Source organism: Myxine glutinosa, chromosome 14 (assembly GCF_964187855.1).
Source record: "Myxine glutinosa chromosome 14, kmMyxGlut1.1, whole genome shotgun sequence".
Taxonomy (NCBI): domain Eukaryota; kingdom Metazoa; phylum Chordata; class Myxini; order Myxiniformes; family Myxinidae; genus Myxine; species Myxine glutinosa.
In genome coordinates, this window is record NC_136274.1 from 9340585 (window position 1) to 9357493 (window position 16909).

The 16909-nt window shown below is 45.5% G+C and overlaps 1 protein-coding gene and 1 long non-coding RNA gene across 2 annotated transcripts in view; one reads left to right on the top strand and one right to left on the bottom strand.

The window, feature by feature from the left end:
* Window positions 1–16909, top strand: part of LOC137439417 (uncharacterized) — a 104241-nt gene that overhangs the window by 13022 nt on the left and 74310 nt on the right. The gene's annotated exons all lie outside the window — the stretch shown is intronic.
* Window positions 1–16909, bottom strand: part of SLC6A4 (solute carrier family 6 member 4) — a 131334-nt gene that overhangs the window by 10980 nt on the left and 103445 nt on the right. The window contains exon 10 of the mRNA XM_078768318.1: window positions 6355–6455. Within this exon, the coding sequence (XP_078624444.1) occupies window positions 6355–6455 (101 nt within the window). The remainder of the gene's footprint in view (window positions 1–6354; window positions 6456–16909) is intronic.

Sequence of the window (16909 nt, forward strand, 5' to 3'; positions counted from 1 at the left end):
CTCCTGATAGCACTTTTTCCCGGGAGGCCGAGCTGAGTATTCCCTACATGGACGCCTTTAGGAACGTGAAGTTCACGGTTAGTCCGTGCAGGAATGTTTACTACATGGACGCCTTTAGGAACGTGGCGTTCACGGTTAATCCGTGTAGGCAAGTTCACTACCTGGACGCCTTTAGGAACGTGGCGTTCACGGTTAATCCATGTAGGAATTTTGGCTCGGCTGCTCTGCAGCATTCAGTGCTTCAACTCTTTCTAACTTCCCTAAGATTCACGGTTGGACCACCTGTCACTATAGTCACGTGAATAACGGTCTCCTTCTCGGCCACTACCCTGATAGTCGTCCTTTCGGGAGCTGCCGTAACTCTGGGAGCCTCCATAGCAATATCGGCTGCGGCCACCACCAACACTACCGCCAAGTTGTCCTCTTCTGTAGCCCCCTCGACGCCGACGAAATGCCTTCCCTACTGTTATGGTCCGACCCTCCAACTCCTGGTTATTCAGATCCTTTTCTGCATTTCTGGCGTCCTTTGAGTTTTCAAATGTGACAAAGCCAAACCCTCTTGACTTTTGGCTCTCCCTGTCTTTTATCAGCAACACTTCCAAAAGCGGTCCATATTTGTTGAAGGTAGACTCCAGAACCTCTTCCTTTGTTTTGAAGTTCAGTCCACCTACAAAAAGCTTGCCAACTTTGCCTCCATCCCTGACTGGTGTGGTGTTATTTCCCATATCGGACTTTTTCACAACTATCAGGTTACTAGAAACTTGACCCCCGGCCAAATCATTCCCAACCACAACGGATACTCCCTCTACAGGAAGGGTGGCTTGCAACCCCATGGTGACCGGTCCTGACACCAAATCAGATTCTAGATTGATGACCTGAAGGGGAGCGCTAACCCAGCCACCGATCCCCTGTAACCGAACACTATCACCAGTTGCTGTACTCTCCGGCAATGGCAAAATGCCTTCAAGCATTAAGGATTGATGTGCTCCTGTGTCCCTCAATACCCTAACAGGTCTTGGGTTAGTCGAGTCTCCCTCCAGTGAGACAAACCCCTCATAAATAAATGGTTGGTAACTCTTCTGCGGGCGATTCCTCACGTTTGCCATCGCATTCGGAGTTGTACTAGTTGCTCCTGATTTTCCTTTCCCAAAGCATGACAGTGGGACATCAAGTGTCCTGGTTTATGGCAAAAAGCACAAGTAGGCCCGGAGGAGAACCTCGTGGTCTGCCTCGAGGCCCACGGAGGATATGTCTGCCTTGAAACCGTTGACTTCTGACCTCTAGAAGTCGTGATATCAGAGTGGTCCTCCTCTCGAGGCCGCCCCCATGAATTTTCGTTCGCCGCCCCTGCCGTACCATAGCTCCCCTGGCTAAGTCTAGGCGAGAAGTTAGGGCTGTGGAACCCCATCCTGTGGGTTAAGGCATAGTCATCTGCCATGGTCGCTGCCTCATACAACTTTGGTACTTTCCTTTCCTCCAGGTGTATTTTAATGTCCTCGTGGACACACTGTTGGAACTCCTCCACCAGGATCAATTGTCGCAATAATTCGAAGTCTTTCCCAACTCCTTTTGAATCGCACCACCTATCAAACATGGTTTCTTTCAATCTGGCAAACTCCACGTGGGTCTCACTCTCCCTCCTCCTGGCATTCCGGAATTTTTGCCGGTAAGCTTCCAGGACCAATTTTGCCGAAGTATTCTAGATATTATGCTTATTGTGACTTAAGGGAAAGGGTTGTTGTGAGTAAAAACCACCTTTAGAGGCCATTTTTCCCCACAAGCAGGGGTTGGCCTTTTTCGGGAACCGTGGTTGTTGTTGTTTTTTTGGTCCCCTTTTTGAAGCAATGTTTTACGGCCGGATGCCCTTCCTGACGCCAACCCTTTTTGCCGCCTTTAACGACAAACAGGGAATTACCAGTGAACTGGTACTCAATTGTTGAGTGAATTGTTGTGAGTAAAAGATTTAAAAGCACTCCCAGGAAAATGTGGCCGGAAATCCGGATCGAGACCGGAAAGGGAGGTGGTGGTGGAGGCTCCGGGCCGAGCGTTCGACGTACAGTGCGAGGGAACCTTGCGTCCTTGAAAGGAAGTTCGGTCGATAAGAAATATCGCCGGAGTGCGGGGAGCCTGTGTCGCCGGGTATTCTCAGTGAGGTCCCGGAGGATCCAGGCCTTGAGAACCCGGGTTGGAGCGAGAGCCGTCCGCCATTGTGGCCACGCAAGCACCCTGCAGGGAACAGGCTTTCGTCGTGTCGGCTGGGCATTATTCCCTGGTGGATTGCCGGGAACGGCTGTGGCAGAAATGGACACGTAAGAATTATACGGAGGCTCGCGGGTTGAACCGCAACGTGTACGTCGGAGCGCACCTTTGTGAGGTTCCTCGCCACCACGGTGATGCTGGGGGCTGAGCACGTGACCTCGGGTCGTCTCTCTCGTCTACGCCTCAATTGACCACCGGGCCTCGACTCCCCGATCGCGGGAGCGCACAGAGACATTGGGACTTCGCCTTGGAGGGGAGCAGAGACATTGGGGGAGGTGCCGTGAGTGGGGTTAAGGGGCTTGACAAGGATATTATCATAAGATTTGAAAGTAGAGGTGATTGCCCCATTGCTGTATGGCTCGGTGTGTGTGATTTATAATATAGTATGGTTTGTTTATAACTTGGTGTGGTTGCAGCATTGGTTCGGCTGTTTTATTTGCTGGTTCCATTGAGGGGCGTTATTTGCTGGGTTTCAACCAGGGATAACACATCTTTCTGCTGGGGATCCTCTCGGGGTTCGGAGGTCCACCGAGACCAGGGGTATGGGGGGGAGAGGGGGGGGGGGAACCCCGTAACAGGAATTGGGGGCTCGTCCGGGATTCCCTGCCACATTTTCCCAGGAGCGCTTTTAAATCCTTTACTCACAACAACCCTTTCCCTTAAGTCACAATAAGCATAATATCTAGAATACTTCGAACCAGCAACCATACTCATAACAACAATCATTAAGGCCGAGTCCGTAACAGTCTTTCACTGAGGAGAGGCTTCTGTCTGCAGTGATGGTTGTCCTTCTGGAAGTGTCTTCCAGCAGGCTTTCATGTGTCTTTCACTGAGGAGAGGCTTCCGTCTGGCCACTCTGCCATAAAGCCCAGATCGGTGGAGTGTTGCAGTGATGGTTGTCCTTCTGGAAGTTTCTCCCATCTCCACACAGGATCTCTGGAGCTCGGCCAGAGTGACCATCGGGTTCTGGGTCACCTCTCTTACCAAGGCCCTTCTCTCCCGATTGCTCAGTTTGGCTGGGCGGCCAGCTCTAGGAAGTCCTGGTTGTTCCAAACTTCTTCCATTTAAGAATTATGGAGGGCCACTGTGCTCTTGGGAACCTTCAATGCAGCAGAATTTTTTTGTAGGCTTCCCCAGATCTGTGCCTCGACACAATCCTGTCTCTGAGCTCTGCAGGCAGTTCCTTCGACCTCATGGCTTGGTTTTTGCTCTGATATGCATTGTCAGCTGTGAGACCTTATATAGACAGGTGTGTGCCTGTCCAAATCATGTCCAATCAATTGAATTTACCACAGGTGGACTCCAATCAAGGTGTACAAACATCTCAAAGATGATCAAGAGAAATGGGAGGCACCTGAGCTAAATTTCAAGTGTCATAGCAAAGGGTATGAATACTTATGTCAATGTGATATTTCATTTTTTATTTTTTTTTGTATACAGGATCGAGGCTCGTGAAAGAGCTAACATTTATCACACAAAAAAAATCAGACACGCAAAACATATAATAAGGGTAGAGGTAGACAAGATGGGGAGAGAAGGGGAAGCACACAAACACAACATTTGATAGCATGGACATCGGGAGATCTGTGGGAGGGCTTGGGGGGAGGAGGCGTGGGAATTGGGGGAGGGGTGGGAGAAGTATAAAACACAAGGACACTGCAAGGACTTCCAGGAAGGAAGTTGGTATTTCAAAAAAGGGAATCTGGGGTGAAATTAGCGGGGGGGTTTTCTGGGGTTTTTTCTTTTTAATAAATTTGCAAAAGTTTCTAAAATCCTGTTTTCTCTTTGTCATTATGGGGTATTGAGTGTAGATTGATGAGGGAAAAAATGAATTTAAACGATTTCAGCATAAGGCTGCAACATAACAAAATGTGAAAAAAGTGAAGGGGTCTGAATACTTTCTGAATGCACTGTATATACGTATACGGTCGCCTCTAGTTTTACACGCGTTTGCTTTACGCAATTTTTAAAGAGTGCGTGAGAATAAAGAACACTTGTTTTTGTTATGCACGGACTATACTCAAAATAATGCGCTCCAGCGCTGGATACGTGGTATGCCATAGCTGCGTGGCATGCTCTCACACGATCCCGTTCGAGTCGCAAGGGAACACGGTGTTTCACAAAACACAGAGCAGGAACACTGGAACAGCATTACATTACATCACATTTCCTTCCCTTCAGAATGAAAATCAATTTAAAGATTAATTTTCAGAATGAACATTAACAAAATGAAAATCAATTTTAAAATACAAACATGGAGCAGGAGCATCACATTCCATCTCCTCTCCTTCAGAATGAAAATCAAATCAAAGATTAAGTTTGTGCAGACGTTTTACAACGTGGCCTGAGCGAGTAGTCGAGGCAACAGACTCACAGAACTGTTCATCAAACACAACAGTGGGGGCAAAGGAGAAACATTATGGTGATCATCATCGATGGAAAGAGAAGGGGAGGAAGCATCGTTGTGCTCATCATAGTCCGAACTACCAATCTCTGGCTCGCACACACAGCCGGTGTGATTGGCCAGCTTGCTTGGAGATCGGTTCCTTATTCTGAGCACGTATGACCTAGGTGACTTGTGTTTTTGTATGATCTCACCAGGAACTCATTTGCTAGTTCCTGGCAGTGGTTCCATGTGGACCTGCTGACCCAGAACTAAAGGTGGCCGCTCTCTCACTACTTGATTATGCTAGAACTTCTGCTTGGTCTTCTCCATGTCAAAATGACGTTTAATATCATGAAAGCTATCGGTTCAAGAAAGCTGCGCTTTGCAGGCAGCTTGTTACGTGGTCTTCTACCCATCAACAACAGTGCAGGGGACAAGTATAGTCCTTCTAGGGGAGTGGTTTGGTCATCTAACAAAGCTAGATGTTTGTCCTCCACTTTCTTCCACAATTTTCTTTCCAGTCTGGACTGCTCGATCAGCTTCGCTGTTAGCATGAACAAATTGAGGGCTGGAAGTAGTTTGGTTAATGCCATAATCAAAACAGAATCATTTGAAGTCTCTGGACACTAACAATGATGCATTGTCCCTCCTAAGACGTTGAGGTATATCATGTCTACGAAAGATGGATTTCAGAGCATCAATCATTGTGCGGCTTTTCATATCCTTGAGCTCGCATAACTCCTCAAATTTCGAATAATAATCAACAACTGAAATGTACAGTTTTGACTCATACTCAAATAGGTCCATGGCTACCTGGTTGAAGGGTAAATCCAGAATCTGTGTTCCAGATAAATCTGGAAGCGGTTCCAGAGGAAGCTTATTTTGGTAATCCGCACATGTAGTGCAAGTATTTACCGCATCTCCAACCTGCTGGTGCATTGCTGGACAATACAGCACTTCCCAAGCCTGATGGTTGCACTTTACAAACCAAGGTGAGAGCTGTGTATAATAATAATAACCACCTTTAGAGGCCATTTTTCCCCGCAAAGCGGGGGTTGGCCTTTTTCGGGAACCGTGGTTGTTGTTGTTTTTCGGTCCCCTTTTTGAAGCAATGTTTTACGGCCGGATGCCCTTCCTGACGCCAACCCTTTTTGCCGCCTTTAACGACAAACAGGGAATTACCAGTGAACTGGTACTCAACTGTGTATGATGGGGAGTATGTGGTGATGGAGAGAAGGTGGCACTACTGTCTATATACCTTTATAGATAATTCAATCGGAGACACCTAAACTCACCATTTGAGTCCCAGTACGGTCTTAATGAAATGGGAACTTCACTCCGAGAGCTGGGCCATCCAGTGTGTATCATGTTCAACATGAGTCGCTATTCTAGCTGGGTTTGTTCCTGCAGCTTGGCATACATCTCCTTAGTGATGGAGACCTCCACCAGGGAAGTGGGTGTCGCATGTGAGCGGGTGCAGTATCGCGGTGGAGAAGAGGCAGCCGAGAAGAGGCAGCCGAATTATGTTTTCAGGAACCATTTTTAGTTTGTTTCTAACATGTGTACATCAGAAGTTATAAAAGTTCAAAGTTGTTCAATGACTTTATGGACACCCAGTATATTATACATTTCAGGTCTGAAATCGAAAACAATTTCGGCTTCATACAAAGTAGTTTTTAATTTGGAAGAAAGCTGGAGCCATTTCCTACCGCAAGGAACAGCGGACTTATGGCAATCCAACACGACTGCCAAAAGTATCCTGGAGTGTGGCCCAGCATCGCATATATGTCCATGGAAAAACGGTGGATGCCTGCAAAACAACACAGATTAAATCCAGGCGGGTAACAAAATAACTTCCAAAGAAATATTTTAATATAACTAAAAACTACATTTCTGTGGCATATTTACAATTCAAATCATCAATGACAAGTCTTCTTCACTGGACAATTCATTGTATCTACCCTAGGAATACCACTTCATTTGAAATTCACAAACCTCTTGTTGACCCTGAGAAGGTATTCTTACCACCACTTCATTTGAAACTTGGTTTGATGAAGAACTTTGTGAAGGCCATGGATCAAGATGGTGCTGGCTTCCACTACTTGCTGATGAAGTTCCAAGGCATGGTATCTGAGGCCAAAGTAAAGGCGGGTGTTTTCAATGGTCCTCAAATTCGTCTTGAACTCACTAATCAGGACTTTGTAACGAGACTATCTGAGCTGGAAAGCGTTGCTTGGGATAGCTTTGTGGCTCTTGCTAACAATTACCTTGGAAGTTTTCGAGCACCAAATTATGAAGAGCTTGTGGACAAGATGTTGAAGGGTTACCAGGCGCTCGGTGCTCGAATGTCGCTCAAGATACATTTCTTCCATTCTCATCTGGACTTCTTTCCACAAAATCTTGGCGATGTCAGTGATGAACATGGAGAAAGGTTTCACCAGGAAATTGCCATCATGGAGACTCGATATCAAGGCCGATTCAATCCAAACATGATGGGCGACTACTGTTGGACTTTACAGCGTGAAAGTGATTGCTCCTACAAACGCAAAAGTAAAGTTCAGAAGCACTTTTTATGTGATGTAAATAAAAACTTAAAGTTCATATTTTTTGTGATATTTTATAAAGTTCATATTATTTTTGGAGATTTACATTTTTTATGTGATGGAAATAAAAACTTAAAGTTCATATTATTTTTTGTGACAATAAATAGACTTATTGAGACTTAATCAAGAAATTCGCATGCTCTAAAGATTTTTTTCCCACACTTATGATGTACTACGTCAAGGTTACGTCATAGCGAAATTTTAAGGTCAGATTCGGATTCCTGGGCACCAAATTAGTTAGAAACAGTTGAAAATAAGTCAGAACCAATTTGGCTGTTGACCAGTGTTAACTTCCCCCATCCAAAAGCTTGATCTTTTCTACCCCCACTAATTCACACCAGATCCACTTTTTTTTAAAATACCGACTTCTTTCCTGGAAGTCCTAGCAGTGTCCATGTGTTTTATACCTCTCCCACCCCCGCCCCCCCTTCCCATGCCTCCTCTTCCCAAGCCCTCTCCCTCCCACAGATCTCCCGATGTCCTGCTCTCAAATGTTGTACTTGTGTGCTTCCCCCTCTCTCCCCATCTTGACTCCCGCTCCCTTTATTTCGTCTTATGTGTCCGTTTGTTTTTTTGTCATTAATGTTATAGTCAGGGGGACTATGTTGTGATATAAAGACCCGTGGGATTTAAATGATTAGAACATGCCACATACCTAGGTAGACTATTTAGGTCCCAAGGAGTAAGAAAATCCATGTTGGCAAAATTGGAAGTGTTGCAGATGGTGGCCATCTTGGATTTCAATTTTTTTTTTATTTTAACCTTAACCCTTTCGTGACCGACTTTCTCAACTGCCTTTCTCAAGAACATGTATAGCACATAGATAATGTAAGTTCTGCATGCTTTTTCTGCGATGAAAAATCATCTAGAGGCCATCCACTGTTTACAGTCAGGACTGACAAGGCTGGCTGGCATCTCCATTCAGCGATTGTAAAAAGCAACAAAGATAAATTCCGTGTGAAGCTCAACACGGCAATAAACCCAGAAGACGCACATGCGATAGACATACAATACCATAACAAATGTTGGACAACACACGTAACCAATGTTCTCCGCAAACAGAGTACAGAAGGGTCAAGGTGCGATGCAGCAGATGAAATAAGAGCAGACATTGAGTTCATAAGCCTGGTGGAAGAAGCTCTTCTTGAAGGCGAATTTCTCGATATGTCTAATCTGCAGACTGCATATGTGGATATCCGTGTTGCCAACTGTGTTAGAAAACCAGAGTGTGCACGGAAGAAAGTTAAAGAACTTATTTTAAGTGAAATACCTGGAGTAGAGTTCTATAAGCCAAAACAACGGAATAAGGCTGAATTAGTAAGTGTGAAGCTTCAACCCGTGAGAGACGTTTGGGTGGTAACAGGGCAGTGGCGTATCATATTACTGATTCCACATCAATTGGCAAACTAAGCATTAGTCAGGTTCACTATGTTTTTTCGTTCAAAATTTTGGTAGATTAGCAAAACTATACATTTTTGGAATATTCATAGCATGAGGAATCCAAAAATTAATGTTTACATTTGCGTAGACACCTTTGCGAAAATGACACTCAGGACAGTGATGAAGATCTGTAAAAGCATATATTCCTGAACGGTATAGACCTCGTAGATCCTGTGTATAGGACTTATAGTTCAATCTGATACTACCTATAACTTCCTATAACAACCTATAACTTCAAAGGACTTGCAATATCATGTATTATGTAATACAGTTATATCACAAATATAAAGACAATGGTTTTCAATTACCTTTGTTTGTTGCTTTTCTATAATCCTGAGCACTATTTTGAGGCCTTTATTGGATTCCTTCACCCAGAAAACATAGGATTAGCATATTTAATTAAGTTTCTAGGTTGACTAGAAGCCGAGATCGCGCAAAATATGTATTTTATGGCGGCCATTTTCAAAATCCAAAATGGCGGCCATGCAGGTGTCTGTGCAAATGCCAACATTGATTTTCGGATTCTCCGTGCTCTGAAGATTCCAAAAATGTACAGGTTTGCTAATCCCAAAATTTTGAACGAAATTATATTTGTTAACATAGTGAACCTGACTACATGCAGCAGTTGCTTGCCCATGTGTCAACGAAAGATGCATTAGCCGCCTATTTGGCTGAAAAGATACTGCAACATGATGTAACAATGGGCAAGTCCCTTGTGGTTGCCTGGTGGAATAAGGCAAGAGCTACACATAGAGCAGTAGTTGACCTCTCAAGTAGTCAAGAAGAAGCAGATACCAAACTCATTCTGCATTCCATTGATGCTTCTGTAAATGGTGCTACCTCTCTCGACATCCACTCACCAGACACCGATGTGCTTGTACTTGCCATCAGACGATACCCCAGTTTATGTCCAAATACTTCCTTTGTAACAGGGGCTGGTCAAAAACATAGGGCGATACCCCTTGAGCCCATCTACAGTGCCTTGGGTCCAAGGAAAGGTGCAGCTCTACCGGGATTTCATGCACTATCAGGAGCAGATGTCACAGGAAAATTTGCTGGAAAAGGAAAGAATAAATTCTGGAAAGTACTGCAGGAACTTGATCCAACTGACGAGATAGTAAATGCCCTTGTACAGCTAGGAACAACAGATGAACTACCTAACACTTTGTTTGCTGCAATTGAATCATTTGTATGCAAGTTGTATCTCCCTAACACAGAGCTGTTGAATGTAGCTGATGTAAGGTGGTGGCTATTCAAGAAGAAGCAAGCTCAATCAGAAGGTTTACCTCCAACCCAAGCTGCACTGCGTAATGCCATCTTGAGAGCGCACTACCAGGCCATGATTTGGAATAATGACATCATTGCAAATCCAGACCTACCAGAACCGCTGGAATGTGGTTGGAATTTGGTACATGGCCGATATAAACCAGTCATGACAACCTTGCCGCCTGCTCCGCAAGCAGCAATTGATCTGGTGAAATGTTCCTGTGCAAAGACACGATGTTCAAGTAATCGCTGCAAATGCGGAAGGAATGGATTGAATTGCACAGATCTTTGTAGCTGTAGTGAGGACTCAGAATCATGTGACAACTCAGAAGACACAGTTCTCTCAGATGATGAAGAGGACGATAGTGAAGATGAGTTATTTTAACTTCCACAAGGATTGGAGCAGGCCATAAGCTCTGGCAACCAACCACACAACTAGCATGTAGTATGGACAATGTACCACTGACTCAAAAGGATGAAATATTGATGTCATATTGGCAGTCATTTTGAATTTTCATATATTCATTCCTTGACTTGATAAGTGTATGTTCAACTACTAAACTTAGCCTAACCTCACAGAACATTCATGGCCTTATAGCAACAATAGGCCTTAATACGTCCATTTTGAAATCCAAGATGGCTGCCCTCTGCAACACTTTCAAAATTGCCAACATGGTTTTTCATGTTCTTTGGTACCTATTTAACACATTCATGTAGGTGGGATCTTCTAATCATAAAAATCCCACGGGATTGCATAGTCTCCCTGACTATTAGCTCTTACACGATCCTCGATCTTGTATAAAAAAAACAAAAACAAAAAACAACAACTGGTCTTTCTACTTGGAACACTTCCTTTTGTGCAAGAAAGACCCATATTCGCACTTTGTTCCTCCATCAGGACCTGTGAGTAAATCCCCCAATTTATTTTTCTGGTCACCCTCTTGGAAAGCTAAAGTCACCGGAACTCCTGAGCCTCACCATCGGACATAGCCTGTCTTGGGCAGCTCGTATCTCCAAACTAGCCTGCTGTTTCAGAATTATTCACAGGTCCAAAACTTCCTTTGCGCTCCTCAGCTTGTGATGATGCACAAAGTCTTTGCTGAGGATGTCACTGAATATGGTCCTACTGCTTCCCTTCTTGGTGGACAGGTTGGGTGTGTACATCGATGAACGTGACGATAAAAAGTGATTCTTCACAATTGAGAGATAGGGCCAAAAACGATGTGTAGCACGATGTCTCAAAAGGTTATGGACAGGTTATGACAAAACTTGGTGGATGAATTGGGTAGGTAAGAAGAACCAGCCGATTAGATGTTGCTCAAGGTCCAGATGCAGATCCGGCCTATCAGTGGGATACAACACATAAACTGGTCAGCCTGGCAGTGGCAGAGGGATGTGCTCTACCAAATCCAGTTGTAGTTTCAATCTGCCTTAGCAGATTTGTTATATGATTTAGACAGCCCACTGAGCTATTGAGTCTCCGGGATATCCTCGGAGATTTCTCACGCTAACACCGCGAGCTTTATAATGGCCGATGTCTTACATGCCTGCTCGGCTGACCCCGGATGTGAGTGTACGCATGTGTATGTAAGTGTGTGAAAGTGCATCGAAGACGATGGTAATTATAATTTCCTTTCGAGCTTCCCATAGCGCTGGACAACACAGTCGCTAGCTCATTTACATTTCGCGCCTAAATCACGTTTGATTCGCTGTGCCAAAACCCAACTGTCACCTTGCTCTATCCCACCCTAATCTTCCTTTGAAACGACACAGTAGGTACACGACATTTATCATTTATTAGTACCCATTTTTATTCACACACTTGTTTTTATTTCACACGTTGGATTACATTGCATTAAACATGCTTTCCATTGCTGCACGACCCAAAAAACCTCAACTCACTAACCAGGATATTGCCTCAACCACACACGAACAACCCACCTTTCTCCTCCATCATCACCTCATCCACTGGAACCACAGATGCTGCCGCAGCTTGGGAGCAACGGTAGCTTGGAAGCAATGGCGAAAGCCTCCATTTTCTGGTTTTTATTCAAACTCAGAACAGCAGGCGCTGATTGGCCATTAGTGTATTGTTGATACATAATCACTCCATCATCGCCTAGTGTTGGCCGAATGGTTAGGGTGGCGGGCTTGGGATCCTAAGGCCCTGAGTTTGAATTCCGTTGAATTAACGCCAGGTGGGGATGACTCCTCAGCCTGTCATCCTTCTGAGGTCGGCACAATGAGTACCAGATCACTGGTTATAGAGAGGCATCACATATAGGCACAGAAAAATTATGCAACCAACAGCCACAACCAGTTGCACATGAACCACCCACCACCACCACTCCATTCACTCCTACAAACCATTAGGAGCTCATTGTGGTTGTACCCACACCTGCAACGTTCCCCAAGCAAGCCCCATGTTAATTGCGGAGGATCCATCGCGGCGGGTGCCGTGGCTGGGCGACCAACTGAGCAGGATTCGTTGCAGAAGTTTAGCGTGGGCAGGGCTAAAGTGGTGGGGTGGCAATAGGTGGCCTAGATTACACCAAGTGCCCGTTTTGATCCGATGTTAGGCCCCGCTCTCGCTAAACAACTATAAAAGAGCGGGAAGGCAGTTGCTCAGTGTGTGATTTTTGGCTTCGGTGCTCGTCCTGTGCTTGCTTTGTGGGACAATGGTCGGGGCTGTAGAGGTGGAGCTCACGTTGGCGGGTCAGACCTGGGGAGAATTGGAGCGGCCTTGAGGAGCGCACGTTAAGGCCAAACGAAGCCGTACGCATACACTCCTTTAGAATGCATCAAGATATCCCTGTTCTCCACTGTTGTACTTGTGTGCTTTCCTCTCTCGCCCCATCTTGTCTCCTGCTCCCTTTATTATGTTTTATGTGTCTGTTTATGTTTTTTGTGTTTAATGTTAGCTCTTACACGAGCCTTGATGTTGTATTCAAAAAAAAACTCATTAGAACTCTCATACAGTAAGAGTAAGCTATTCATCTCACGCAGTCTTTTCTTGGCTTTCCTTAAATCATTCTACTTGAACTTAGGAGCAACTACTAATAAAAGGCATCAAGAATTAGCGGCGTTGTCATGGCCATACACCTCCAAAATGGCCACCACTGATACGCACCTTTTTATAGTTTCTCTTGCGCCACCTACGCCCCATGCACTATGAGCATCCACTACACCAATACGATCACGCACATTTAGACACCCTCAGTATTCCTCTCCGTGACCCCTTCCGTTTTGGTTGCGGTGGCACGACTGCAAGAGGCTATGATCCTCGTCCTTTCTCTTTCTTATCTCCCTTCTGTGGATGTCCGTTTTGGTGCCCATGTTTTGTGTGTAGCCGGTAGATAAGGCATACATAGGGTTAAGTGCTGTTCTTGTCCATTTTCTTTGCTGTAAATATCGCTGCACTCTCTTGCTTGCGATTGCCCCCCTTGTACACTAATTTGCATTTCTTGGTTTACATTCATTTTGATTGCCTATTTGAGCATTAAAGTCCTTGAGTTCGCCTCCCTGCATGACCTCCAGTTAAATGGCAATTAGACGGAGAATACTGGACTACGTGGTTAATTCATTGGCGCTCGAGGTTGCCCAGCTACCTGTCGTGACACAACGTTATTCGTGCTCAGTGGCCTCAGGCCTCGTAAGTCTGAGGGGAACTGAGGATACCCCCTCGTAGTAGACACAAAACCCAGGACTGTAACTATATATATACCATCGGACCCCGCGATTCGCGGAATCCGCGTATTTGCGAGTGATAAAATGCGACCTGTTTCTCTATTCGCAGAGAAATGTCCCACGAATTCGTTTTTTTTTTCTTTTTGCGGCTGTGTTCCACCAAATCGCGGTCCCCCCCCCCTCCCTCTATTCGTGGCCATGTTTCACGAATTCGCGGTTTTTCAGGGGCCCAAAAAAATTTCACGAGGTGCTAGATTGACACATTTATAAAACCCATGTTTCACCCCCCATGCATAGAACAGCTGGACGTACGTACGCAAAAAAAACTTATACGAGCCGTGAGCATGACCTGCTCCTGTGTTCGCTGCAGTGTGTTTCGCGTTTTCTTGGCTTTAGCGGGATATCCCATCATTAACACTGTGAACAGCTTCACGTGATATCCTGCCGCCGTTCACAGGTAAACAATGTTTCACGGGATATCCCAACAGACGGTAAACATTGCTTCGTGGGATATTCCACCAGCTGCATAACATGTCATACCTGCGAGTTACTGTACAGAATGAAAACTCCACAGTATCTATTAGTGCAATTACCTGTCTCCCTTATCCCCATTGAAACAATGGCACGGCATTCATTCGTGGATTTTCATCGACATTCGTGGGTTTTGTCTCACCATTTCCAGGACTTTCATCAACCTTTGCGGATTACTGTCAACATTCTCGGGATTTGCCTCACCATTTAAGGATTTTGCCTCACTATTTGCAGATTTTTGCGACTCGGGAACCTATCCCCCCTTTACAATGTCCCCTATTCGCGGGTTTCACTATTCGCGGATTTTCCAGGAACGTATCCCCCGCATTGAAGGAAGGATGAAAGTGACTGGTTGAGAAGAGTGATGGAAATGAATGTAGAAGGATAGAGGACGGGGAAGACCGAGAAAGACTTGGCTAAAGATGGTGGAAGAAGAAATGCGGGCAAGGGGGTTAACAAAGAGAGATGCAGAAAATAGGACAAAATGGAGAAGAATGTCATGGGGACCGCAAGGCTAACCCCTGCTCTAGCAGGGAAAATGGCCTTAAAATGCATGTTGTGTTGTTGCAACTTACTGCATGCATGTTGTTGCAACTTACCCCCGCGAATAGCAGGGCCCGACTGTATATGTATGGATATGTATATATATATATATATACAGACTTGGCATTTAACATGGAATATTTTTTTTGTGGGGGTGAACTTACTTTTCAAGATGACTTAGAACCAAAAGTTCATTGGAATTATGTTGAAATTATTCTACATTTTGTTAATGTGACCTTTAAAAGAAACAAAAACCACATTTGACATTTTGAAGCAAATAAATTGATCCTTGAAAGTGATGGAAACTGATATCGAACTCAATTCACGGACAGTACTGTGTTAAACTTCTGTACGTTTTCCAGAAGTATCTCTTTATTTTGCACATTAGCCAAAAAAAATTTCAACAAAAACAAAAGCTAAATTATGACTGGGATTACGGACAGTAAAATTACAGTTCAGTACTTCGTGTAACCCCCACGAGCATTCAGGAGAGCACGTACACGTCGAGGCATGCTGTTCACGAGATTTGCCAAGGTTTGGACAGGAATCGCTTGCCATGCAGTGACAATAGTCTGCTGCAATTCACGCACAGAGGCAGGCTGCTGATCCAAGTTGTCGATTTGACTCGTTAATTCTGCCCACAAGTTCTCTGTCGGATTCATATCCGGGGACATGGCAGGCCACTCCATATGCTCTACACCACGGTCAGCAAGAAAGTGTTGGATCATGCGAGCACGATGAGGCCGTGCATTGTCATCTTGGAAGACAAAGTTTCCTTGAAAGGCTGCACGAGCAAATGGAAGCAATGTTTCTTCCAGAATGACCCTGTACTTGAACTGGTTCAGGTTTCCATTCAGAACAACCAGGTCAGTTTTGCCCCCTGCATGAAAAGCAGCCCAAACGGTCACCCCACCACCTCCAGCTTGGAGTCTTGGCACTATACAATCTTCGTTGTGGGCTTCATGCACTTGTCTGCGCACTCGGACGCGGCCATCTTGACGATAGACCAGAAATCTAGACTCGTCACTGAAGGTCACGTGATTCCAGTGTCCTGGCTGCCATTGACGGTGCTCTCTGGCCCACTGCAATCGGCGCTGGCTGTGTTGTCTGGTCAGGCGTGGCTTTCTCAGGGGACGCCTGGCACGATAGCCTGCTTGAACCAGTCGTTGGTTGACTAGCCTTCTGGATACAGGCACATTTGTCAGTTGCTGCCACTCAGCCCTAAGCCGATTAGCTGACTTGGTACGGCCATCGCAGACTAACCGGTGCAGCTGGCGATCATCTCTCCTTGTGGTTCTGTGTGGACGTCTTGGCCTCGGTATTGGAATAGGGACACCCCTCTGAGCATTTCGTTTCAGGATCTTTGACACCTGACCTTGAGTGATGCCATACTGCCGAGCAATAGCACGCTGTTTCATGCCAGAATTTTGTAAAGCCACCACTGCATGACAAACAGCATTGTCAAGTTGACGGACCATCTCCAGAGGAAGCGGCAATAACTTTTGGAGACGTGCAGCAGTTGTTTTCCACTAATACAGAACACAACAACCCTTATATACCCAATTGTGAAGCCAATCGTCAAATGTACCTGTCCTTACATTTTGTCACGCCACCTGTGATATAATCCTGTTATTGACTTCTTGCTGCGAAAGACAATCAGTGACATGGTTCTTTCAACAAAGGCATCACCGAAGGGTAAAAGAAACTCACCAGATTGATATACTGAGTTCAGAAAGTAAACCCAAGTCAAGAAAAAAAAAAATTCCATATTAAATGCCAAGTCTGTGTATATATATATACCAGGACAGAACAAACAAAGACAGACTCACACGAATGGGAAATGAAGGCAGGCACGAGTGGCTGGAAAGGCGGGAAGGTTCAGCTCGGACCAGAGGACGATCGGGCCGGGAGGGAGCAGCCGCCGACTCTCCACACTCTCGTTCGTCCGGCGGCGTTGCTTCGCGGCCGCGGGTCGAACTGCCGTTAGAAACTCAACCCCACCCAGCTGCGGTGGATTCAGCGGCGGTGGACTCCTCACTCATCTGCTGTCGGGGCTTCCTTGGTCAGCCGCTCCACTGGACTCTCCGCTCCTCAACTGGACTGGACTCGACTGGGCTCCGGTGCACTGCCAACTCTCTCAGGCATCTGCCATCTCCCTCAAAAGGCTTGCGCGCGCGCTTTTATATCGCGCCTC